The sequence below is a fragment of the Hemiscyllium ocellatum genome, chromosome 16, assembly GCF_020745735.1.
Source record: "Hemiscyllium ocellatum isolate sHemOce1 chromosome 16, sHemOce1.pat.X.cur, whole genome shotgun sequence".
Classification (NCBI taxonomy): Eukaryota; Metazoa; Chordata; class Chondrichthyes; order Orectolobiformes; family Hemiscylliidae; genus Hemiscyllium; species Hemiscyllium ocellatum.
Genome location: NC_083416.1, coordinates 32145434 through 32173229, shown reverse-complemented (window position 1 = coordinate 32173229; position 27796 = coordinate 32145434). Strand labels below are relative to the sequence as shown.

Below are 27796 nucleotides of genomic sequence, written 5' to 3'. Positions count from 1 at the left end.
TGCATGTTCTCCCCGTGTCTGCATGGGTTTCCTCCGGGTGCTCCGGTTTCCTCCCACAGTCACAAAGATGTGCGTGTCAGGTGAATTGGCCATGCTAAATTGCCCGTAGTGTTAGGTAAGGGGTAAATGTAGCGGTATGGGTGGGTTGCGCTTCGGCGGGTCGGTGTGGACTTGTTGGGCCGAAGGGCCTGTTTCCACACTGTAAGTCTAATCTAAACATTTTGCTCAAAGATCCTCACAGAATCATTGGAATAATTGTAGGGCCAAGTTTCTGTTTAAGTTAATGATCTGTTTTAGTGTCACTTGCTAGTAAAGCTCCTACATGTAAAAACAGAGTTTATCACTGGCTGATTTTCAGTATGTCACTGAACAACATACTTCCAACAACATTGATGGTACATAAATCATGCAGTTTTCTCCATCCACCTCTAATGACAACAATGCCAAGTATTATCCATGTCTTGTGTCCTATTGAAGTTTTGAACCCAGTCTGTACTCCTTCATATTTGTCACTTTCTCCTTAATCTTGAAGAGCAGCACCAGGCATACCTAAAAATGTGTACAACCTGTTGAAGCTACCAAACAGGACTACTCGTGTTTTATAGGAAGGGTATTATTAAATTTGAGAGGGCACAGAAAAGATTTACCACGCTGTAAATCTTGGACTGGAGGTTTTGAGTTATAAAGAGAGGCTGGGTAAACTAGGACTACTTTCACTGGAGCGTAGGAGGTTGAGGGGTGACCTTATACAGGTTTATAAAATCATGAGGGGCATAGGTGAAGTGAATAGCAAAGATAATTTCCCTGGGCTTGGGGAGTTCAAAACTAGGGGGCATAATTTTAAGGTGAGAGGAGAAAGATTTAAAAGGGACCCAGGGAGAACAACCTTTTCACACAGAACGTAATTCATATGTGGAATGAACTGCCAGAGGAAGTGGTACAGTTATAACATGTAAAAGACATGACTAGGAAAGGTTTAGAGGGATATGGACCAAACACACTCAGAAGAGTGTGGTTTAGTTTGGACAATTTGGTCAGCATGGATGAGTTGGACCGAAGAGTCTGTTTCCGTGCTCTATGACTCTCTGACTCTATGTGGTTCTAATATGACATGAATATCAGACTTTAACCTCTGAATTTGATTATAAAGTAGCTTGATAGATTCTTATGTGTCAGTTATTGAAGGTCATGAATTAATGCATTTTTATCCAATTCTCAGTAGGCAAGACCTACAATGTAAAGTACTCTCAGCTTCTACACAATTGCTGTAGAAAGCTTGGCAGCAATCTCATGTAATAATTGGAAGTTTCCTTCAGATGAACGTTGGTGGTTTGCTTTCAATATTGTGAGATGGGAGGATCAGTTGAAGGAGCTGTGTATTATGTTTGGTTTCCGAAAAATGCACAGCACAAACTCCTTGATTTCCCATTTCATTGTTCACCTTGATTAACAAACAATATAGCTGTGTGACGGCAAGCAGGTGTACAAAAGGCAACAACACAGTGCCCGGTTGTTGTTCTGCAGATTTGTATAGGCTTCCAGCTGTTTCAAGTCCTACATATTGATTTTAAAACAGGGAAGAGAAATTTCAATTTGGAAAAATACCATCAAAACAGGAAAAAAAATGTTAACAACATTTTCCGTGGAGTGAATAGATTCTGAGCTAATGATACCGAAGTATTGACGAACATAGTTCTAAATTAATTTCAATTTGAGAGGAAACAGGAAAGTAATCAGACAGAATGAAATATAGAAAAACAGGTTCACACAGTTACAATACCCAAGTATTAATTAGTAATTGTGATTAGAGTTAGTGAATTCTGGTCAAATTCACCACTTCTTAATATTTATGAGTATCGCGCAAGTCTGGTATTATAATATTTGTTGTAAGAAATGTTTTCTCACCAAAGATGTAACAGCAGTAATATTTTCCCTCTATTTCTATTACAGAGAGTATGTTTGCAGAAACCATAACTTCAGCACGACTCAACACAGCACGACTGAATAGTTGCCTTCCTCAGACAAGTCATGACAATGCCAACTTCAATAATAATGAACTGGAGAATAGTGTTGTGGTGGCAAAAATCACAAACCTAAATGTAGGTGAAGTTCAAAGCCTTGCAGCAGACAATCACAATTTACCATGTTGTACCAACAGAAGGCTTCGCTCACGAGGCCTACCATCCTTCCTCGACACTGACCTTCACTTTCACCACATACGAGGGCCTGACATCACTCTTTCTCAGGACAGGATGGGCGCGTGCACAAACTGGAAGGAGAGTACTAGGACCCTGGTGTTCTCTGACCGACCTTTACATATTGGGGAGACCTTGTATGTGGAGGTGGGGCATTTAGGGTTACCATATTATGGTGCTCTGCTCTTTGGTGTGACATCATGCGACCCCAGTACTCTGCGAACAAATGAGCTCCCAGCAGATCCAGACTTCCTGCTTGATCGTAAGGAGTATTGGGTGGTGTACAGAGGTTTCTCAGTGCCCAACAGCGGTGATATTTTCAGTTTCACTATTCTGCCAAATGGTGAGCTCCATCATCGTGTTAACGGAATTAATGTAGGGATGCTGGTCTTTGTGGATACCACCCAGTCACTGTGGGTATTCTTCAGCTTACATGGAGTGGTCAATCAGCTCAGGATACTGGGTAAGGAGACTGGTACTTGCTTCTTCATTTTATATATCAAGCTTATTGAAATTCCAGTTATAAAATGGTGAATAAACCATATGTTGAATTTACAAACCATAAAAGGCAAGAAAAACCTAATAGATAAGAATAGGAAACTTTGCCTGGACTTCTACTGTTTATTAGTCTGTGATCCTTTTTTGGATGTACCCTTACGTGATTGTTCGACAAGGAAATAATGCTGTTCAGCTCAATGATTAATGGATTATACATATACCACACCACAGATACACATCTTCCTCCTGAGCAGTTACTGCATGAATCAATACCTTCAAGATAAGAAAATAGAAACATCCCTAAGTACTGTCCTAATCAAACTCTGGGCATATTGAAATGAGTTGCAATAATAACCCCTTATTTGGAATTACTGTTCTTAAAGGCTCTTTAATCAACTCTTACTGGAACCTACATAAAAATTTCAATAAGCAAACCAAAATAGTTTGTTTTGTAAAGTATATAATTTGTGTGTATTAGTGTTTTTTTCTCAGATATTGTAATAGCTGTGACTTGCATCATCAAATCATTTGGGAAATTAACAAAATGCAGCAAGTTTGAGTCTGTGGCAACAGTGGAATGAACAGACAGTTTTAATATTAGGATTGCTGAATCACTAGATTAATTATCAAATATTCTAGCAAAGGAACTGACAAATTGACTTTTTAGGTTTGTGTTGCTTCTGTTCTGTATATGAGTTACCTATGAGCTTTGTCCCACTCCCTATATCCTTTAGTAGGCTTGTTTCTTCAGGCAGCTCATTTGTTCCATTTTAAAATAATTGATGGTTGGTACCTAATCAGTTTATGGGAGAAATGCCAAAAGATTAAAGTGTGATTGATCATTGAATTTGAAGCTAGTGGAAGCTGGGGGCCCAAAGGAATAGTCCAGTTGCATACAGCTATTGCTGGAGAGGAAAATTCAAGGTCATTACAGGTGTTGCCAGGGAAAAGTAAGTTGGGAGTAGGGTAGTCCAGGGATACTTTGTGTAAGTCAGGGAACCTCTCCTGTTCTGTGTTGTTCACAGCATATCATTGCTAATGCTTAGCTGAACTCACCTAATGGATTCAGTCCTGCAGGTTGTTGTTTGTACAGCTGCAAAGCAGACTGCTGGTTTTGTTTCATTGACAGTTTGATAAGCTTATGATCTTTCTTTTTAAAAATCACTTTAGTTTATTTGGGCAGCACTGTATTTTGTTCATTTTGTTCAAAATACAGTTTGTTCATTTTTCCTATTGGCTATGTTTGATTGGAAATTTGTTTTCAAAGGAAATTTTAAATGGCTTTTTTATTTCATGAGGATTTGAAAGAATTGGCACTGTGATTATGTGGTACGTTGATTCTATTCATTTGGATACTGTAAGAGTGTTTCAAAGGCTCAACAAATATCAAATGATAAAGTCAACGTAAAAGTCCCTTAACTGGTTTTCCAAACTGTAACATGCAGAAGATGACTTTATTCATTGGAGAAATTAGTGTATCTGAATCTTTTACATCAATCTAATAATGAGAGAGTCCTAAGATCAATCCCTACAATAATAGTATACCTACAGCGATGTGGAGGTGCTGGTTATGGATTGGGGTAGACAAGATCAGAAATCACATGACACCAGGTTATAGTCCAATAAACCAGGTTTATTTGAAATCTCAAGCTTTCGGAAAGTTGCTCCTATGTCAGGCGAAGTTCACCTGATGAATGAGCAGCGCTCCAAAAGCTTGTGATTTCAAATAAACTTGTTGGACTATAACCTGGTGTCATGTGACTTCTGACCTGAATAACTACATTTAATTGTCACAGTTGAAATTGGCAAAAGTTGTTAATCTTTCTTGTCAAAGGAATCCTGATACAACAGCATGCTTCCTACATTACAGACACATTTACCACAACTTTCAGAAACCTACCCACCTTGACAAAATACCGACCAAAGGAAAAGTTGTATTTGGAGAAGGAGTTCAAATAGCAAATCCATTTGCACTGTAAGAGTATGCTGGGTCACTACCTGCCTGTTCCGATCCCAAGGCAGTTGGCAGGAATCAGAGGGGATGAAATTTCAGCTCCACGTGCCTCTGATTTGGTCCTCCTCATCAGGTTTGCTCAGCACTTGATGCTGACATTTTAGCAAATGGCCTCACCATTTAGGACTGAGATGAGGAGAAATTTCTTCACTTAAAGGGTTTATTAGAATTTCAGCCGTGGAGATTTGTTGGACGCTCATTCATTGGGGATATTCAAGACTGAGATTGAGATATTTTTGGAATGTAAGAGACCCAAGGGATATGAGGATACAAAGGGAAATTGGAGTTGAGGTAAATAAGCAATTTGATCATAATGAATGTTAGAGCAGGTTTATTTTCTGCCGTTCAATCGTCTTTCTATCTTGTTAGTCACATTCCTTACTCATTTAATGTGCCATTATTTTTTTCCATAAATTTCTTATTGGACTGAATCGATTTTTGTTTTTGCAGTCTTCATTGATCACATCCATTACTCTTAAGTGTCCTCTGCTATTCATTACAGGAATTCAAGCATTACCTATCTTTGAGAAATTTAGTAATTTTGAGCTGAACTTAACTAATTTACTAACAAACGAAGTAAAGCTCGCAGGCTTTGGTTATCTTTCAGTCCTCCGACACAATTTTTCATAAGAACTTTGAAAAATTATGATCAGCTGTATCTATTTCACCCTGAATTTCCCTCAGAGTGTTTCAATGTAAACCAATAGATCCTCGTAATTTAATTACTGTGATAACTAATAACTTTTTATGACAATCTCTTTGAATAATCGTCACTGAGGCAGACTACCTATTCAATCTCTGTCATTATCTCACACTCAACTACAAGCTTCATACTTTGCTACAAACTCTTGTTGGGTCTACTCCCGCCTTGTGGATCTTCTTACTCTTATTACAGTATTTCTACAGAATTTTTTTTATCTTCATGATTTTAGCACATTACCTCTACCTTACCACTTACATTTCATCTTCTATCCCTAGAGGTTTCAAGAACAGGAATAACTAATTAAATCCAGGTTGATCTCAATACATGCAAATTCTGTTTTTTTTCTCTGTAGAAAAGTACATAATTGTTCCTTGATGTTTTTTACGATATTTCCTTCAAGAGCTTTGCTTGATAACTTATTTCATGAATATTATGCTTTACATAAAATACAATTTCTCTATTTTGATGATCAGTTTTTCAAACTATAAGCTGCTCACCACTCTGACTATAACCATATTCCCTTCATGTTCTTGAACATAGCAGTTTGGTCACCTTGAAGTTTTCTCTCTATCTGCCTTCTGTTGCGTTGTGTGCAGACCATTTTATTTACCTATCTGCTCTTTCAACAAATAGAGGAACATTGGAAATTGTGATTAGGCAACTTGTTAAGCTTTAAATACTTGAGACAGTCCTTTGAAACTTGAAATTTTGCTGTAAATTATCTTGAAGAACACACGCTTTTTTTTTGTCCATTATTGTAAAGTCAATTGATATTGAAGAAATTCTCAGCATCCAGTACAAATCACTAAAGACATTTTGGTGGTGAATGTCCAATAAGTTATCTGATTTATACACAAGAGCAATCACTGCATTTCAATATTAACCAATGTCATTTCAAGTATCAATCTTATTTGACAAGACTTAGAAAAAAACATAGTCAAACTATAAACCTCAGGGTTTTGCAATCCAACAATTTGTGAAATGTATTTTAAAATTAATTGAAGATCTAAGCTGCAATTTTTTATGCATGTGTTCAGTGTTCATTGAAGAACAAATACTGACCAGGATACTGAGGAGATCTGCCGTACTGTGTAATGAGGTCTTTCTAGTCCACCTGAGAGGGTACGAGGGACCTCAGATTAATATCTCATCCAAAATACCTCACTCCAACAGTGCTGTACTCCTTCAGTATTGCAGTGGAGTTACAGCCTAACTTCTATGCTAAAGTCACTGAACTGTAACTTAAACTCATAACCTTCTGATTCAGAAGTGGTTGTGCGATCATAAAACCATAGCTGATACTTATGACAGATTAAACAGATTCCACACTTGAGGCCACAAATGTTTCTTGTAAATAGTTTTTATAAATAGGCTCAATATCCTCCCATGAGGAAACAGAGAGACAGGACATCAATTTTAATGTAATCATAACAAGGGGGCCTCCAACATTGCCAGACTTTGTGGAACTGAAGAGTTATTTTGTTGAAAAAAATTAAATCAGTTTGTACAATGAAAGTCCTGTTGATCATGTTAATTAAATAGTAAATGCTAAAACCAAATACACATGGGACAAACAAAAGGAATAAAGCGGGATATAGTTTGCCTTTTGGTGCTATCATAGACCTCACTCCTGGTTCATGATAAAAACAAATATGTTTTGAGGGGGTATAGGAGAGATGTTAACTGATACATTGTGGTCCTTCCTGAGGTAAATGTCAAGACATATTCATTACGACAGAGTAAAGAGCATCTCAGTCTTCATTCGGCCATTCTGTATTTGACCTTGGATTAGTGTCCATAAGATACAGAATCAAAACCCAATCAGCCCAAGTTTGTGCTGCCATAAATGACATGATAAGTTATCAGATAATCCTCAAATCTACTGTCATTTCCCCAGAAGCCTTTATTCTCTTACTGCTTAAAAGTCTGGCCATGTCATCTTGAATACACTTAATTACCCAGCCTCAACATTCCTCTGCCATATCGAATACTGCAGATTCATCACCAGCTGGGAGAAGAAGTTCCTACTCATCTTAAATGTGTGACACCTTATTATTAGAATATGCCTGCTGGCCTCAGACTCTCCCACAGGAGGAAATGACATTTCTGCATTAACCCTGTGAAATCCCTGAAGAATCTTACATGTTTTATAAGATTTCTTCTCATTCTTCCTTATTCCAATGAGTATAGGCCCAATCTACTTAATCACTCTTCATAAGACAATCCCTCCATATTTAATGTCAGCCTAGTGACAGCCTCCAATGCCAGTATATCTTTCCATAGATAAGAGAACCAAAACTGTTCCTGCTGTGATCTGATGAGTACCTTATATTTAACAAGACCTTCCTACATTTATAGAACATAGAAAATTACAACGCAGTACAGGCCCTTCAGCCCTCGATGTTGCGCCGACCTGTCATATCAATCTGAAGCCCATCTCATCTACACTATTCCATCTACGTCCATATGCTTGTCCAATGATGACTTAAGTGTACTTTAGATTAGATTGGATTACTTACAGTGTGGAAACAGGCCCTTCGGCCCAACAAGTCCACACCGACCCGCCGAAGCGCAACCCACCCATACCCGTACATTTACCCCTTACCTAACACTACGGGAAATTTAGCATGGCCAATTCACCTGACCCGCACATCTTTGGACTGTGGGAGGAAACCGGAGCACCCGGAGGAAACCCTCGCAGACACGGGGAGAACGTGCAAACTCCACACAGTCAGTCGCCTGAGTCGGGAATTGAACCCGGGTCTCAGGCGCTGTGAGGCAGCAGTGCTAACCACTGTGCCACCGTGCCGCCCATGAATTGGCTAATCTACTACCGTTGCAGGCAAAGCATTCCATACCCTTACTACTCTCTTTCAAATAAAGACCAACATTACTTTTGCCTCCCCTATTATTTGCTGATCTTGGATGATAGTTTAGTGTATTTCATTGGATGAGAACTCCCAAATCTCTCTGTTTCATAGTTGTTTGAAGTCTTTCTTCATTTAAATAATAGTCAGCTCATCTATTTTTCCTGCCAAAGTGTGGAACCCCAAATTTTCCCACATTACATTGCATTTGCCAAGTTTTTGGCCATTCAAACTGTTTATATCCCACTGCAGACTCTCTGTCATTATCACCATTTACCTTCCACCTATTTTCAAAATAAACCTTTACTTCTGATACATTTATTATCAATAACAACAGATAAATTGAATGGATGTATGTTTCATACCCTCAGTTTGTGTTACCAATGAGTAAATATAGTTTGAATTGCTTTAGGATCAATATGAATTTCTGTTTACCCCTGCTATATAAAATGATGTTACAATTATGTAACAAAACAGGAAAATATACACTTATTATGTGCATTAGCGCTGGAATTTATATTATGCCAATGTTCCTGTGCATGTTGCATACAGCAACAATAATGTTCACTGAAATGGAGTGTGCTTTGTGGGGTTAACAGGCTTTAATATTCCCCCTGCAGGTACGTCTCAGTCCAGTCCTGCAGATGTATCTCCTTCAGGTTCTCCAGGTGGTTCCCATTATGACAGTGACTCTGACATGGCATTCAGCGTTAATAGATCCTCATCTGCATCTGAATCATCACTTGGTAAGGAAATACATTCGACTGTTTGCATGAAAACACTAAGCCAAGTTTTCGAAAGCAAAAACTAAAATTGCTGGAGAAAGCCAGCAGGTCTGGCAGCATCTGTGGGCAGAAAGCGGAATTAACATTTCAGCTCCAGTGATTCTTCATCATCTTTATTTTATTTAAGCCAACTTTTCTGTGTGATTGAGAAATAAGAGCTTTTGGTGTCGCTGTTTGAATGAATTATGTGGCATTGGGAACAGAGAGCATGTATATTATTTCATACTCGGACAGGTTTCAATTTCAGCCCTGACAAATGGAAGAAAACCTATTATGCACCGGTTCTAAGGTCCTACTCAAAATAACTTTGATTGGTCTCAATTCAGTTTCTAATAAGCACAATTCCATAGCTCATTCCTGATGAAGGGCCTTTGCCCAAAACACCGATTTTTCTGCTCCTTGGATGCTGCATGACCTACTATGCTTTTCCAGTGTCAGAGTGAAGCTGATGGCTACTTCACAGCAGTAACTGAGAATATAATACCTGGCTCAGGAGCAGGGGTTTATCATCTAAATTACATTGAGAAGTTCATGTCAGAAGTCTCACAACACCAGCTTATAGTTCAACAGGTTTATGGTGTAGGTTTGATATCAACAGCTCAGCGAGCAAACCTACACTCTAAACCTCAATCTGAGCTACAAACCTTCACAAACCTTGCATCAACAGGTTTATTTAAAATCACAAGCTTTCAGAGTGCTGTTTCTTCGTCAGGTGAAGTGACTTGCGACACTAGCATCTCCATTCATGAGAAGTTCGTGTTCTTATCATTTAACAATTTTAAGTGGTGATCTATTAGAGATGTTCAGGATGATAAGGTAACTAAGAGGTTATTTCCACTGGTTGGTGAATCAGTAATGAGGGAACATAAACAAGGAAAAAAATTGTATATTTGCAAAGGTAGACGGAATTACATGCCTGTTTTCCAGAGGTGTTTTCCTGATATGTACAGGCTAGCATGATTCTCACTGCTGGCAGCAGGTAGCTGCATCCACGTGAATCCTTCATCCTTCCACAAGAAACGTATTAATGAGGCACCATGGACTTGCATCCAACATTCTGGATATGGTTTTTCTCATAGAAACTTTATAACAAAGCCACATCAACATTCCTGCAGAAAAGAGAGTGGTAAAATGGGAATAGGGTCACTGTGATCTTGGCCCCCGGCCCAAAACTTAAACACCATTTTTTAAAAATGGGATAGTAATTTTGTATCCCCTCCAGCTGTGCTGGCCCCAATCTATGGATGTCCCAAGACTGAAGCCACTATTTAGCATTCCCTTTGACCTTGCACTGTGCACATTTTGTCTTATAATCCCTCTTGACCTCTGCCCTATCACTGATTTCTTTTCTCCTTTTCACACTTCCTCTTTCACTTGCTTAAAATCTATTGCCTCTCAAATGTTTCAATTTGATTAAATGTCGTTCGCTAAGCACATCACAACCTGTACATGTGTATGAAATACTGTTAAATACTAACGGAAAAGCAGTAACTTATATTACTGTTCCATATTGATATTGAGAAGGATAGCCAACACTTGAAAATTGGACACAAGAGGTCCCTGTCAAGCTGACCTCCAACTGTACTGTAATATTCTTACTTCATTGGAAGGTTCATATTGACAAATGCTTCTGCTCTTATGATAATCAGAATGAGCCTCAACACAGGAGCATTTATACACCTGATATTTATTCACACCAAGCATATAACTCAGAACGTCATTGCACATGATTGATGTATGTGCTATATGACTTTGAATCAGCACATACAATTCAGTTTCATCTCATAATTGGCTGCAGTTAACTTGTGGAGTGGGATATCTGACCCAAACTGAGGTTCACTCCTTTATATTGCCTGCAAAAATTGATTTTAGCCAAAGCAGTATAAAAATGTTTTCAGGTCTTCCATTAATTGACCAAATGGGATTGATTCCTATGCACCTTATTATATAATGGATATCATCCCCATTAAAGATATGAAGATATTACAAATTTTTACTCTTTATTTTGAAATGTAAACACAAAAGTCTCAAGGTGGATACACTTTTATTTTTTGCATTTAAACAGTGGACAGTAGATTCTGTTGCTTTTACCTGTTAAACATGGACCTGAGTGAAAGAACCTTTCGGATACCTTTAAATTGCACATTTCCTATTGTTTAAAGGAATGATCAGCAACAAAAAGGAAGTATAACATTCAGAGCAACTTGACTTTCTGCTTCAGAATTGACAAAGATACATTGAATGTCAATTGTTATGAGCTAGATGTGAAATAAATTCCTTTGACCTTTCAAGATACTGTGATGACTCTCATGAACCCCCCTCCCCCCATCTTCTGGCAAAGCTGAGCATCACAAATGCTAGTCTTCAGCCAATTCAATGCACTGCATGTAATATGAAGAAACAACCAGAGGCATTGGGTATTACAAAGACCATGAGTCTGACAACATTTCAGCAACAGTCCTGAAGACTTTAGTTTCAGAAATTGCTGCACGCTTAGCTAAGTTAGATTAGGTTCCATACAGTGTGGAAACACGCCTTCTGGCCCAACAAGTCCACACCGACCCTCCGAAAAGTAACCCATCCAGTCCCATTTCCCTCTGACTAATGCACCTAGCACTATGGGCAATTTAGCATGGCCAATTCACCTAACCTGCACATCTTTAGACTGTGGGAGAAAACCAGAGCACCCGGAGGAAACCCACACAGACACAGCGAGAATGTGCAAACTCCACACAGACAGTCGCCCGAGGCTGGAATTGAACCTGGGACCCTGGTGCTGTGAGGCAGCAGTGCTAAACACTGAGCCACCATGCCAGTGGTTCCAGTATAGCTACAAGACTGGCTTTACCCAACAATGTGGAAAATTGCCCAGTTATACACTATGTACAAAAAGCTGGACAAACCCAATTCAAATAAGAATTGCCCCAGTAGTCTACTCTGGATCATCTGGAAAATAATAGAAAGTGTCATCAACAGTGTTATCAGGCAGCACATGCTTAGCAATAAGCTGCTCTTTGAAGCTCACTTTTGGGATATACCAGAGCCACTGACCTTATGACTGCCTTAGTTCAAACCTGGACAAAAGAGCTGAAATCCAGCAGTAAAGTGAGAGTGACTGCTTTTGCCATCAAGGCCACATATGACAGAGTGTGGTATCAAGAAGCCTTAGGAAAACTGGAGTCAATAGGAATTGTTTGACATCATATGAGTGGCCCAACTGATTGACACCACATCCACACTTCCCACCTCTGCATCACCAATGCGCAGTTGCAGAAGTGTGTATCATCTACAAGGTACACTAAATTTACCAAGGCTCCTTAGACATCACCTTCCAATCCCACAATCACTACCATTTAGAAGGACAAGAACAGCCTTCACCAGCAGTTCGCGTCCAAACTACTCCATCATCCTGACTTGGAAACATACTGCCTCTCCTTCAGTCCCATTCAGTCAAAATCCTAGACCCCGCTACCTAACAAGCATTGTGCGCCTACCTATACCAAATGCATGGCAGTCAGTCATGTGACGAAAGCCACATTTGTGGCCTTGTTTTAAGGTGGAAAGAAGCTGTTGTAGAGGCAAATTCACAATCTGAAAGCCATTGAACAGCTGCAGTCAACTAGAGCTGCCTCGGTAATAAAGAGCTATACCATGAACTCAAGAGTAGGATTTGCCCAAATTGTTTCAACCTCAACTTCTCCTGTGGAAAATATCTTCGTGACAATTCAACTACAAAATGTCTCACAGCTTACTGAGAATTTCCTGCTCTTCAAATCCTGCCCTCCAGCCAAACTATTAGCTCATCTAAAAAACACAGGCCTGCTTTGAAAGAGAGACAAATAATCTTAAGGTGTAATTGTATTACTTTTTTCCTTTGTGCATATGTAAGCTGTTTGTGTGGTTGTGTGTTTGACAGTCAACAGAGTGAAACATTGCATTTTTAAACATCTAGGGAAATTGTTGGATAATAATAACCTTCATTATTTTTTAAACTGATAGAAATGCCTTCTTCAATTTGTTTAAATTGGGATAAATCACTCTGAGGTGAAGAAAGTGTAGACCCTTATACAAAACACTTTGATAATGGACAATAAAGAAACAACGTCTGTCCATGACACTTAAGTCACCCAATTTCAGAATCTAAATAACAAATTGGTAGTACAATACTTGTTACATTCTACTACATCTCTTTTTATATGCCTAATAAGCACATTGCAAAACATTCAGCCAACAAAATCTGATGTTTCTGAACAACGACCTGTATGTTTGATCTGGTAAAACCATAACCTAAATTGTAAATACATCTTACACATGTCTGTTTGCTGTAAATGTACTATAACAAAAGTAGATAAAGTGCAGGTTAGCAGAAAAGGAACCACAAGTCATAGGATATCTCCCATTTGTAACTGAAAATACTTAAAAAGCAGCTGTTGAGTTTCACAACATTTATTATCAGCAATTGACATTGCCAACAAAATTAAAATGGAGTAGTAGCATGATTCTTCTGTCTTGATTAAACAAAGAAAGGAAACCTATATTTGTATTACGAGAGAATCCTGCTGAATGTTACTGTGTCATGTAAAAGGGTCATTGATGATTCGTTATTTGGACAGAAATAGACACCCAGGCCAAAGGACAAACTCGATGTCATGGGAATTTTATAACAGATTATAATAACGCCAAAGTGAATTTCCTGAATGATAGCAGGTTAAAAGGAGTTCATTCAATGATGAAAGGGAGATGCATGAGCGCCATCTGTAGGACAGTCTGCAATGAGTTTTCTTTTTTGTAATCTCAACTTTTACTCCTAGTTATTTTAAGAGTTGTCTCTTTTACTGAATTAAGACATACATATTGTGTATTTGGAGGAGGATAGATAGGATAAATAGACAACGTCTCCCCTGGGATGGGGGATTCCAGAACAGAGGGCATAGTTTTAGGGTGAGAGGGGAAAGTTATAAAAGAGACCTAAGGGGCAACTTTTTCACGCAGAGGATGGTACGTGTATGGAATGAGCTGCCAGAGGAAGTGGTAGATGCTAGTACAGTTGCAACATTTAAAAAGCATTTGGATGGATATATGAATAGGAAGGGTTTAGAGGAATATGGGCCGGGTGCTGGTAGGTGGCACTAGGTTGTGATGGGATATCTGGATAGCATGGACGGGTTGGATCGAAGGATCTGTTTCTGTGCTGTACATCTCTATGACTCTATTTTTAGAAGGTTGTAATCCCTACTGTGATTTGCAGTATTTTGCATCTCCCTTTTGAAGAATATCAATATTCACTTCATGGTTCACTGTACTTCCAAGCTGTTTTCATCTGCAACCTTTGAAATTGTGCCCTGCGTGCACGTGCACGCACACACACGCATATATATCTAGGCAATTAATATACATATATATAAGGAAAATGTTTTGGACATAGTACAGACACTTGCTGGGGGAATAGCAGTGTGGTCTGTCGCTTCCTACAACAAAGAAACAATCATTTCAAATTTGTATCTTTTTATTCTAATAATTTTAATGTTGAAAGCCTTGTGTATGGCATTTTATCAAATATCAAGTAATTAGCCTTTCGAATATGTCCTCTTTATCAATTTGTAGACCATTCATTATCTGAACCAAAACTTCCACCAGTGTGTTTCCTACTAGGTAAATGTGAGTATAAAATACTCAGTCGGTAACTCAGCCATACCAACCGCTGCCATACAGGAGTCTCTTTATCGGTTGCTAAACAATCCCAATCTTTTCTTACTACACTTTTACAATTTACATCCTCAAAGAAGATTACCTTATGTCGTAGTTACAGAACATTTTAGGACAACTTTTAACAATCTCATATATAGATTAAAATAAGCAGATGTTCAGCATGTTTCAGTTAGCATCAGTTCTACATGGTGAGGTGGGATTGTTTTCCTTGGAAGGTGAAGATTTAGACAGACTTGATGGATATCTACAAAGTCATGAGAGGTCTGAAGACAGTATTTGAAAAAAACATTCCTATTGGTGAAAAGATCAAAAATCAGAGAGAACAGATTTCAGGTAACTGATAACAGAAACCATCGTGACATGAGAAAAATGTGATTGGGATCTGGAATTTAGAGGAGTTTAGAGGAGGCAAGTTAAACCAAGGTGCCTAAGAGGAAATTGAAATATTATCTGAAGTAAAAAATAAGAATGTACAGGGAAGTAAACCAGGGTAAATTGCTCCTTCAGAAAGCTAGCACAGAAATTATGCAGTGAATGGCCACTTTCTATGCTGTAACCATTCTGTGATAAGTTACAAATTATTCAGTCTGACCATTTTCTTTTTCAATCTTCTTAATGCCTTCATTCCATTAACCCCGCTAACTGGATTCTGCTAGATGTTAGTTCACAATAATTAGTTACAAGCAACTAAAAGAATTATTTCATAGGGTGCTGTATTTTGACTTAAACATACAAGGTAGGAAATTGCACTAACTGGCTTTTGTTGATTTCCTCCTTTAATTGTTAGTAGCCAATAGTGTACATTATTATTCATAAATATTTGCACCGTTCTCAGAGAAGGAATGATATTTGGCAACACAACACAGTGTTGTCAAACAATGTGCACGAGCTTTCTCAAAAGGGAACCATGCACAACCACAGAGAATAACTACAGATGAGGTGACAGTCACAAAATGTCTTAAGTCAGCTGCACATTTCAGAATTTAAAGACATTTAAACTCAACTGAATTAAAAGTTTAACTCACATAATAGTCACATAAACATGTTTTTTTATATTAAGAAATTACACAGGTTTGAAATAGTGTGACCAACATGACAATTTGTTTGCACTATTTTAATTCACAATTGGAAATGTTATATATGCTACAATTTATAAAATAGAAGACTTTCAAGTTCAATCCTAATGTCTATTTGTAATACCAATAAGAATGTAATTTCGTTTGTGCGCTAACCCTCTGCAAACTGCCTTTTTCATCTGCATTGTACACCATGTACTAAGGCTATATGCGATTCAGTGTTATTTTGGTGTCTGTTTTGGGATGTCAATTAATGTTTTTCCTGTTTCCCACAGTGACTGCACCCAGCTCTCCCCTGAGCCCTCAGTTCTCCCCAAGTTTCTCTCCGCCTGAACCACCGAGTAGCAAAAATGGAGAATGTGCCGTCTGCTTCGACAGTGAAGTTGACACTGTTATTTACACTTGTGGACATATGTGTCTCTGCTACGACTGTGGTCTTAAGCTGAAGAAGCAGATCAATGCCTGCTGTCCCATCTGCAGGCGAGTTATAAAGGATGTCATTAAGATATACCGTCCATGAGATAATTGGCTCCTATTTGGACTGTTTCTCAATCCACACTGTCGTTTTTTTTAAAAAATGTAGCGTTTTTATGGATATGTAAAGCTTCTATTGCTCACTTTAATTTCAGTTATATGCACAAAGTGTGGCTGTATTCTTTGTCATTCACTTAATTTCTCTATCTCTTTATTTGTCTTCCCCCTTTCTGTCCCTGTATCTGCTGTCTGCAGATACTCGCTGGCAGGAAATTGGGATGGCTGCACACATTTCCACCTGTAGAAACAGAGCCACTTGATAACTAATCAGTATATCTCAAGCAGAGAAATTTGGACACCATCTCATAGCCAGGCTGAATACAGGTTAATTATTCTAGCTAAAATTAAGCTGTTCAATTGAAGAGCAATATTCTTCTGATTTATTTTGCTATTCTGTCATTGCTCCAGGAAAAATACTAATCATCAAGAAAGACCAAATAATCTGAGAAAGAAAGATATTCTGTAAGGATGTCTCATGATCACATCTACCACAATATTCCTAATGACTAACTATAAGCAGTTATTTTCCACAGGCAGTTATCTATTGGTCTACAGGGATCAGTAATGAATTCTCTCCACATATTCTCCACAAAGATTGATATTATTGCATCTGCTTCATGCACAACAGCCTGCAAAGTTATTTAGAGAGATCTCAGTTGCCATATTCAATTAAGACATCATAGTTGCCTTTAAAGTACATATTAAATTTAATCTGGAGATAATGTACATATTTCTAACAGATTAGTTCATGTCTAATTGCTGTTGTGTTGTGGATGCGACATGCATGCCAAAATTGATAGCTCACCTGTGGTGAAGTACCCCCAAATTGAGAGCTATTTTGTTTAAGTTTTCTAAAACATCAAGCAGTGACTTTGCAGAAGGAATTGGGGAGCTTGATGGCTTCAATATAATGACTGGAAGTTGTAGTATCCCTTTTGGGCGCAAATTCAAAAACAATAAAAAATAAATGCATAACAGTGACCACAAACAGGACCTTTTATTCAAAGAAATCTTGTTTTATTATTTGTTTAAAATTGGTCCTTTTCTTGTTGTATCTGCTGATCAGGTCATCTCACAGGTTTTTGGTTCATTAACAGCTGTTTCACTTGTACCCCTCTGTAAAAACAACAACAACTCGATGCCGTATCTGATTGAGATCTGCTTCCCTGTAATCCCATGGTTCAGGACATGGAGAGGCCATTCCATGAAGTGGAAGAAACAGAAATGATTCAGGGTGAGGAGAGGAAGCCTGAAGAGGCTCCATTAACCAAATTTTCAATTGATTCATAAGTTTCAGAATCTTGGCTAACATGCCAGCAAAGAGATATTGCAACTTTTAATATGGCTTTAACAAGTAGAAGTTTTATGCTGGATTTTTTTCTGTGGTGATTCAAAGCTACAGGTGCCTTACATAGGAAGGTGATGCACTTTTTTCTGATTCCCCGTGAACTTTGACTGCCACTATTATAGATTCACTGACTAATGGCAAAGTAGTTTTATAGGACTCACGTGACAACCACAAAAATATTTTCCTTTTGATAATGGAGTGAAAATGGTATCTAACACAAATATATTTAATATCTTGCCTAATTTGCTGACTTTGTACAAAAATAGTATCTAGTTTCGTTAGAGTATTGTTTCAATATTGAAGATGATGGCTCATACTACAAACGTCAACAGACACTTTGTATAAACTTTGCTCGCAATATATAGTGTAAACATTATAAATTCTTTTGCACTTAATTTAAATGTTTTTTGTTGTCCGAGGTTTGAGTTTCTGTGTGCGCGTGTGCTTGCACTGTGAATGAAAAGATTACTGCATCAGTTACAAAAGAGGAAATGAGACTGAAATTTGAAATTAAAAGTTTGAGCGTATCTTTCACGAAGGCCTGACAGGATTGGCAATTAGAACTGACAGAACTCCTCTTTATATAGTTCATAACAGCATTTAAAAGCACATTCTTTTAAGGAAATATGAACAAGTGTCCAATAGATCTTTGAATAATTCATCAAACTCAAATTAAGATTTAACTATGTAATTTAATTGTCTTTTATTCTTCATTTGCTTTTGTTTTCCAGTCAATTTATAATTCCTCAGTTCCATCCTAACACTTTTTGTCCATCCATTACTACTTTCAACTTTGTAATTATCTTTTTGACATTTCAAATTCAATATATCTTTCCATTATAGGCTCTTATTTATATGTGTCCATAGACTATTCAGGTTGTAGAACTACTAATTCTGCCTTTGACCTGTTAAAAATTTCCGTGGACAGAATCTTGTGGAAGCAATGAGGTTTTCATCTGCTGGCTGAAGAATAGGTCCATCTCCTCTTTTTAGGAAGGCCGTCTATTCTGACAGACCAAGGACAGGCCTTTCCCTAAGATCAAAGACCATGGTGGTGGATGGCCTACTTTCCAAGACCTGCTGGCCAATAGATTCTAGCAATCCTATTGAACTCTAATAGCACCAGAAAGATGGTGACTGCTGTTCAGTACAACAGCCACCCGAGGATTGTCCTTGGTCCCTGGGCAGAGGTGAGTGATGGCAAGAGATGGGCTTGCAAGGGATGGTTAGGGGTTAGGGGAGTCAGCATCAAATGCAAGAAGGTGGCTCCCTACTTCCTCATGTCACATCTCTCAATCAGCCATTGAGCACCTTTGGATGAGGTGAATAATGGTGAGTTTACAGTCAAAGAAACATGCCTGTGTTTATCATACTCCTAACACTACAATCCTATCCCCCACTCCCTCACACCACCCCCACCAGCTGCTCAGTTAATACCAGCATGGTGCAGATAAATGACAATGGATTTAACTAGAGTGGACCTAAGAGGATAGAATGAAATTATCCATTGCTACCAAACCCGTCATATGAGAGGGCACAAAGTCCTGTCCCATATTTTCATGATTTTAGCTTGTCATTCCTGGGAAACAAACAAAGGAGACTTTTCTTTAACATAGGATGTTCACAGGTTATGAGCGTTCCCAGTAAGTGCCATGGAGAGGTCGTGGTGAACTGCCTTCTTGAACCATTGCGGTCCATTATGTGTTTGTATGCAACCAGTTAGGAAGGGAGTTTCAGGTTTGTGATCGAATGACAGTAAAGGAACAGCAATACAGTTCCAAATCAAGAAAATATGTGATATAGAGGGGAACATGCAAGTGATGGTGACAACCTTGTTCTTCTAGGTGGTAGAGGTTACAGGTTTGGAAGATGCTGCCAAAGGGATGATGAGTTAGATCAAATGATAGTTATCTTACCCAATGCATGGGAAAGTCTATAAAGAGTGTGAAGAACATTTCTGTCTAAAAGCATGTACCAAAGTGGTAGATAATGAGACATATCACTTTGGGGTGTTGGCACTCTGAGGAAAACAGTAAAACCTTGCCCCAGTATTTTGGGTTTAGCAAAGAAACAGGGAATATTACAGTGAATCAGTACCATATGAAGAACGTGTTCATTGTTTTTCCCAGATTTTAAAGAATTAAGGACAGAAAGTGTTTTTTGTATAGCCCTACCATAATTTCAAGCTGTGAATCACTTGGGACATCCTAAGAAGCCTTTTGAAATGGAGTAATAGTTGTATTGTAGGAAACGTGTTAATTTTTGTAGTGCAAGGTTTTGCCATCAGTGAGATAAAACAAATTACCATGTCTTTGATGGTATTGGTTAAGGAATAAATATTGACCCTGGGGGCCAGAAGAAAACCCTCGTTCTTCTTCCAATAGTGTCCTAAGATGTTTTTCACTCATCTGAGAGGAAAGACTGGACATTGGCTTAATAAGTCATCTGAAAAGCTGCACTCCAACATTACTGTACTGAAAAGTTGGTCTAGATTATAGGCAGAATTTAACTCTGGTGGTGTTACACCCATTAACATAAATGTCAGCGATGAGACTCCCTGCACTGGCTGAGCTCATCTTATTGCCATTGAAAGTTCGTTCTTCACCAAAACCAGGTCCTGTCTCAGAGAGCTGCCAGCTAATTGGAGGGATGGCAGATTTCATGTTGCATTATTGGTGGACACAGCTGCAACAACAGAAGAATGAGAGGAAGGCATGTAGTGTCGGAGGTTGGATGAGAGCCCAGTGAGAGGTTTGAGGAGGCATGTGTCATTGGAAAAGAGTGGCCGCACCTTAAGGTGTGCCCTCCACCTGTCACTGGATATCCATCAAAGGCACCAACTCCTCCGATCCACCCATCAGCCCCGCAACAAATGTTATCAGGTTTACCTGTAAGCCTGCTGTAAGGCATTGCGCAGATAAAATCCCAGTGTCAGCAGGAGAACTCTTAGTGACCCGTGGGCAAATTTATTGCTTGACTCTGCCTTGACAAAATTGCAGTAGGTGTGACCATAAGATATAGGAGCAGAATTAGGCCTTTTGGCCTATTAAGCCTCTCTGCCATTTGATCATGATTGTTAATTTCTCAATCCCATTCACCTGCCTCCTCCCTGTAGCCTTTGATCCCCTTACTAAACAAGAATCTATCACAGTCTTAAGTACACTCAATGGCTTGACTTCCACACTCTTCTGTGGCAATTAATTACACAGATTCACCACTCTCTGGCTGAAGAAATCATCCTCATGTCAGTTCTAAAGGATTGTTCCTTCACTCTGATACTGTGCAATCAGATCCTCATCTCTCCTGCAAGTAGAAACATCTCCATGTCTGTTCTATCCAGGTCTCTCAGTATTTTATGCGTTGTATTGACAACTGCCCCCGCCCAACCTTCTAAACTCCATCGAGTGCAGACCCAGAATCTTCAACTGTGCCTCATATGCCCAGCCTTTCAGCCCCTGCACCATTTTTGTAACCCTCCTCTCGACCCTCTCCAAGAGCAGCACCTTCTTCCTTGGGCCCAACACTGTTTATAATATTTCAGACCAGTCTGAGCAGAGTGTTATACAGCCTCAGCAGTATTTCTCTGCTTTTGTATTCCAGCCCTCTTGAAATAAACGCCAACTTGCATTTGCCTTCCTGACTGCCAACTGAAACTGCATGTTAAACCAAGGGAATCCTGAACTAGGACTCCTTAGACCCTTCAGATTTCTGAAAGCCTTTCCCCGCTTAGAAAATAGTCTATACCTCTTTTCTTGAACCAGAGTGCATAACCTCTCACATTATATTCCATATGCCACTTCTTTGCCCACTCTTCTAGCTTGTTCAAGTCCTCCTGCAGCCTCCCTACTTCGTCAGCAATACATGACCCTCCTCCTATCTTTGTGTCATCAGCAAACTTAACAACAATACTCTTCAGTTCCTTTCCAGATAGTTAATGTATAACATCAATAGTTGTGATACCCACATTGATCTCTGAGGAACTCCACTAGTCACTGACTGCTGTCCAGAAAAAGACCCCTTTATCCCCACTCTCTGCCTTCTGCTAGCCAGCCAATTCTGTATCCATACTATTAGGGTAGCACGGCAGCTCAGTGGTTAGCACTTCAACCTCATAGCACCAGGGACACGGGTTCGATTCTGCCCTGAGATGTTTTGTGGAGTTTGCACATTCTAACATGTCTCCATGGGTTTCCTCTTGGTGCTCCAGTTTCCTCCTACAGTCCACAGATGTGCAGGTTAGGTGACTTGGCCAAGGGAAATGGAGGGTTACAGGGATAGGGTAGGTCTGGGTGCGACACTCTTCAGAGAGACAGTGTGGACTCATTGGGCTGAATGGTCTTCTTCTATCACTGTAGGATTTCTCTGTGAGTAGGGGCCAGGAATGACTTCCAAATTTGCACGCATCTCCCAAATGGCATTCTGTCTGCAGAGAGTAGTAAAATGCTAGCCTATGTGTTGAAGCCTTTTGCATTTAACATCTGCTTTCCTGTGAATTTCACCTGTAAAGCCCCTTGTCCTTCACTGCAATTTATTTTCATAGTGAACTTATTGACTTGTGCTAGTTTACTGTTCCATGATTAACACCATCACTCAAAAGTAGTCTCATGGACTACAAGTCCAGTGAGTGCCAGGCTATCTGATCCATGGAAATAATACAACTATCTCAATTCCGATTTCTCTCCAAATCTATACTTGTGTGTGTTCCAGAAAGCAATTAGATTTGGGCATCAGGTCTCCACTTCAACTCCTTACTCTGAATACTGAAATTAATCTGAGGATCGCTGCTGCTGCCCTGTCAGTACATATCAAGCATCAGAGAGTCATAGAGATGTACAGCATGGAAACAGACCCTTTGGTCTAACCCGTCCATGCCGACAAGATATCCCAACCCAATCTAGTCCCACCTGCCAGCACCCGGCCCATATCCCTCCAAACCCTTCCTATTCATACATCCATCCAAATGCCTCTTAAATGTTGCAATTGTACCAGCCTCCACCATTTCCTCTGGCAGCTCATTCCATACCCATACCACCCTCTGTGTGAAAAAGTTGTCCCTTAGTTCTCTTTTATATCTTTCCCCTCTCACCCTAAACCTATGCCCTCTAGTTCTGGACTCCCTGACTTTGCCTATTTATCCAATCCATGCCCCTCATAACTTTGCAAACCTCTATAAGGTCAGCCTCCAACACTCCAGGGAAAACAGCCCTAGCCTGTTCAGCCTCTCCCTGTAGCTCAAATCCTCCAATCCTGGCAACATCCTTGTAAATCTTTTCTGAACTCTTTCAAGTTTCACAACATCTTTCTGATAGGAAGGAGATCAGAATCGCACACAGTATTCCAACAATGGCCTAACCAATGTCCTGTATAGCCACAACATGACCTCCCAACTCCTGTACTCAATACTCTGACCAACAGGAACCAGCAACACATTTTCAGCTGTGATCTCCAGCATCTGCAGACCTAATTTTTTTACCCAATAAAAGGAAAACATACCAAACATCATCTTCACTATCTTATCTACCTGCTACTCCACTAATTGTCCCTGTCTGTAGAGCTTACTATTACTAGAAACCTTTTCCCCCTCAATCAATTAATATGTAGAAAATCTAAAATTTTAATTCCTCGCCTTTTTAATACACCTGGTTTAAAAAATATTGAGGCAAACCTGGTTTGTAACTTTTTACTTAAAACTCTTCCTTGGGCTAACTGATGAACTAGACTTAATGTGATATGGTCAGAAATCACATGTAATGAGGTAGTGCCTTTCTCTTGGTCGGTAGGGGGGATTTGTGGGGGAGGGCAGCAAACAGGTCATCCCTAATTAATTATTGTTACATTAAGTAATTGTCATGTTAGTACACAAGTATTACACTCAACACCTTGCAACTGATTTTAGAAACAACCAAAGAGGAATTAACCATGCCACCTTAGTCATGCTAACAGTGTTGGGCAATAGTTCTAGACCACACCTCACTGGTTTGTTAAGAATTAAACGATTAGTTTTACTTCAAGGTAAATATGCTTTCAGATCATGCTTGTTCATCTTTCCTCAGATTAATGTGTTCCTCTGGGAAAAAAAAATCAGTGTTCCATGTTAAGTTCTGTAAAAGTGCTGCAGTGAAACCTTGCACAGGCTGACAACTAAAGATGACAGTTTTTCACTTTTATATTTCTGCTGTCATCTGTTAACAAGGTGCACTTTATGTATGGTGCAACATTGTAAGCTCCACTAAAGTGCAAAGGAATTGATTGTGGGGTTCATTGGACTGTTTTTAAGCCTATCTAACCTGCATTTATGTTCTTAACCCTCATAAGGTTTTAAGCAGTTGCACTGCATTTCCACTGTGTGCATCACTCTTTCTTGGGTTGTGTCTGTTTTTGGAAACTTTGTAAACTATTAAAATAAATCAATCACTGGCATTAGTTTAATTTGTAAGCAGTTTTAGCATCTATTTTATGTAGGCTTAAAAGATGATGGTCCTAATTTTAACCTCCTCCTGGTGGTGCAATGAAGGTTTTGCCTCATGCAGTGACATTTGGCATTATCATCTGGAGAAAAGTTGTATTAATTTCCTAAAGGGCAGTTAGCATTAGTAAATACATTAAGAATAGTTACCACTTCTTAAAATATGTTTAAAGAGAAATACTGTAAAACAAAAAGCTGGATGGGTGTCCAGTGAAAATAAATTAGATGAATGATTGTATGGAGACATTCTTTACCCTGTCTAGCAGTACCCGTGGCTAATTTTGTTTGTGTGCAGGAGGTTGGACCATGCAGAGCAATAATTTACACACAGTTTATGAGCACCTTAAACTCTCAATTGATCACAAGTTAACTTGATTGATCCACATCTTTGCATTGTCATTGCACCAAGTAAAGGTTAAAATGGTGTCCAATATCTAAGCATACTGTTTATATAGGAACTAAGGGAAACACATTGTTTCTGGTAAAGCATGTAAGAATGCAGTTGTTAACGATGAAAGAGTAAAATAGATGGTCATTCCCATTAAAAGAAGTAATGAGTCTTTAAATCTAATTTTGTTTACCAAACTGAATCCAACTAGATGTAGTGTTATTTCCATTCACAAAGATCTAAATCAAAATCAAGCAAATGCCAACATAAAAACATTTTTGATTAATTAAAAATGAAGTTTCTTTTGAAATTTAAATACTTAAAGAATGAATTGAAATTGTAATATTCTGTAGGAAGAAGATCAGAAACAAGTTATTTCCCTCATCCTTGTTCTTTAGAGGTTAATTTTCTGAAAACACTGCAAACAAATTATGTTTTTGCTGCTTTTTGTAAATTATTTGCTTCAAAACACTGTTGATTCTGGTTCTGAATAAATACATACTGTAAAGCTTCATGGTAGACTGCTTCACTGTATACTGGAGTTTTTTCAGATGAAAATGCAGTTTTAATGCTGTTGTAAACAGTTGCATAATTGTAACATTCCTTTGTTCTGTGACCATGTTGATCACATGACCAGGCTTATAAAGTCTTTTTAAGACCTATTCTGTGGCGTTTAGTTTGTGTGTTAAATCTTAAATCAACTTATAATAAATTGCTGCTTTCTACCTATTGGAGGTTCTCACTAGATTTTACAGTCCCTTTAAAGGTTAAAACTAGTCTGTTTGACTTATCATGACAGACATTATAAAAATCTCCTTGTGGTAAGAAATTCGGTTTTCATCCAATTTGAATTCTGTGTAATGACACCGAGAACACAGCTGACAAAGACAGCTCACTTATTGAATAATACCTGCATGTGAAAGGGTCTTTTTACCTCCAACCTATGCCCTTGGAAAATCTTATTTCCACCGGCTTTTTTTAAGATCAGGTGCTATCGCAGTATTTTATTTTCTAAATGCAATGACCTGTGAATTGTAATTAAATTGGTATATGAGAAAAAAACATAATCATAAATGAACAGAACTTTCAGTTCAAGCATTGTTGAAAATCCCTACTTTGTCACGAATAAGCAGCCCAGTTTGACCCCATAATTGTTGTAAGTGTGGAGCAGGTCTTGGTAAGCAGAATCATTTAATGAACTATGTGCATTTTGTAGAGTGCAGAGAAAAATCCCTGCAGGTTGTGTCCTTATAGAGAGTCACATGACCTGACATAATTTCCTGCAATGTCACAGGATTGACAGCTGGATGAGATGTTCATATTAGGTGAATGTCAAGCAACCATGTCAACTTTGTCCTCATTTCTGGAGTGATAGAGAATCCAAATCAAGTAATGCTTCATTTTCTGAAAAGGGAAATTATGGAGAGCAGCTTTCAATATACTGCAAATACAGCCTTTTATTTAACTTTGCAGTATTTTTAAAAGAGAATATTGTCGGTATTCAATAGATTTATCAGCAGCTAAAAGAGACAGGTGGACCAAATGTTTTAAGTCATGACTGTTGTTCTTCATGTTAAAGCACTGAGATGTTTTTTAAACATGAACATGTGTTACAACCAAGCTGCTTCAATTTCATGTTCACCTCAAAGCCATTTTAGATCAGTATCAGGTAAACTGTCCAGTGAATAGGGAGCTAATCACTATTAAACACCACAATATATAGAAAATCAGCTCATTGACTCTGATAAAGAAATAAGTGGGAAAATGTAGTTAAATTAAGGAATCTAGGTTTATTGAGTAGGGGTTGAAGTTGATTGCACTCTACTGCCCCATTATAACTCGAGCTGCTATAAAGGTTGGCCCTGATAATCTAATTGTATTGATGAAGAGCATATTAATATAATGGAATTAAATTTCAGTGTTGGTACAATCATGCCAACCTGCATTGTAAGAAAATACAGATTTGTGTCCTTTTATAAACATTTTGCTTCCAAATGATGTGGTTGGGAAATAAAAAATTCAAGAGCTTTTTTCATACTAGTTGAAGATCACATCTGACAATAAGAATGAAAATTTCTTCTAACCAAAACAGTAGAGCTACTGCCAAAAACCAGAAAATTTAAAAGTCACCAGCCCTGGAGGGTATTGCAGAGATTGATGAGATAAGGCACAACCACTAAATCTGATAAGTTATCTCCAAGTAAAACATTTGTAGTAGTTGAAAGCAATGCAGATATTTAACTCTTCCAAGGCATTTGCCAGACCAGATGGTGGTACATGAGAAACTGTCAAAATCCCTGCTATATTCTCTCTTGATGTGATGTTGAGGATCATAATTTACACTGCTAAATTATACTTTCTGTCTGCAAGTGGACTGCTAGGCCAATTCTCATTCGGCAGTAGATAAAATTTGAGCAGTTGCTTCAGATTTGTTTTTGATCAGCTAATCTTCTGTTCTGGGGACATGTTTCATCTGCATGTGGAGGCGTATTCCAGTACATGAGTGGCCACATTTTGAATTTTTGGAGGGAAATCTTATCTGCACTGCATTCGAGATCTAGCATCCCCCACTTTACTTCTAGTCTCATTGTGGTTCAGGAATGCCAACACCTTCCTCCTTCTGAACTCAGGTTTCTCTTTTTTTTAAATGGCAAAGAAGTAGGACTTCTTCCTGTCCACCATTTTGGTGTAAGGCATCAGAAGCTCATTGAAAGGATATCAGAGTTGGGAGTTTGTGAAGGAAATGGAAAGCCTGCTGGGGAATTGAGAAAATTCTGAAAGCTACGTGTAATATTTTTCATGCCATCATATATCACTATTAGGTGGCACATCATAATATAAACATCCCCAGTAAAAACACATTTATCATGGGGATCTAACCTGGAAACGTAGATTGACCCTTACACTGACCATACAATGATAGTCATTCACTTTTCCAATGGGGAAAATCCCAGTGTGAATGACATCTATAAACAAAAGGTCCTTTCTTAGCATTTTCTTGCTCTGATTTTAATCAGAATAAAAGATTTGGTGGTGTTTACAAAAGCAAATAGATTCTGAAGGTAGAGAAAATGTTCTCCTCCATTCATTGATATGCTGCCTGCTTTGAAATGAAAAATGGAAGCATTTATCATGAGGTGAGTTTCATTTTGAATGCTGGGTTGGCTATCAGCAAGTGGCCTGATTGATCCAAGAACTCTACTTTATCAGCAT

The 27796-nt window shown here is 38.6% G+C and overlaps 1 protein-coding gene across 1 annotated transcript in view; it reads left to right on the top strand.

Annotated features, from left to right (window-relative positions):
• neurl1b (neuralized E3 ubiquitin protein ligase 1B) overlaps nucleotides 1-18130 on the top strand; it is a 57482-nt gene extending 39352 nt beyond the window's left edge. Inside the window, exons 3-5 of the mRNA XM_060837109.1 lie at nucleotides 1951-2658; nucleotides 8898-9023; nucleotides 16123-18130. Coding sequence (XP_060693092.1) covers nucleotides 1951-2658; nucleotides 8898-9023; nucleotides 16123-16367 — 1079 coding nt within the window. The 3' untranslated portion in view covers nucleotides 16368-18130. The remainder of the gene's footprint in view (nucleotides 1-1950; nucleotides 2659-8897; nucleotides 9024-16122) is intronic.
• Nucleotides 18131-27796: the final 9666 nt, after the last annotated feature.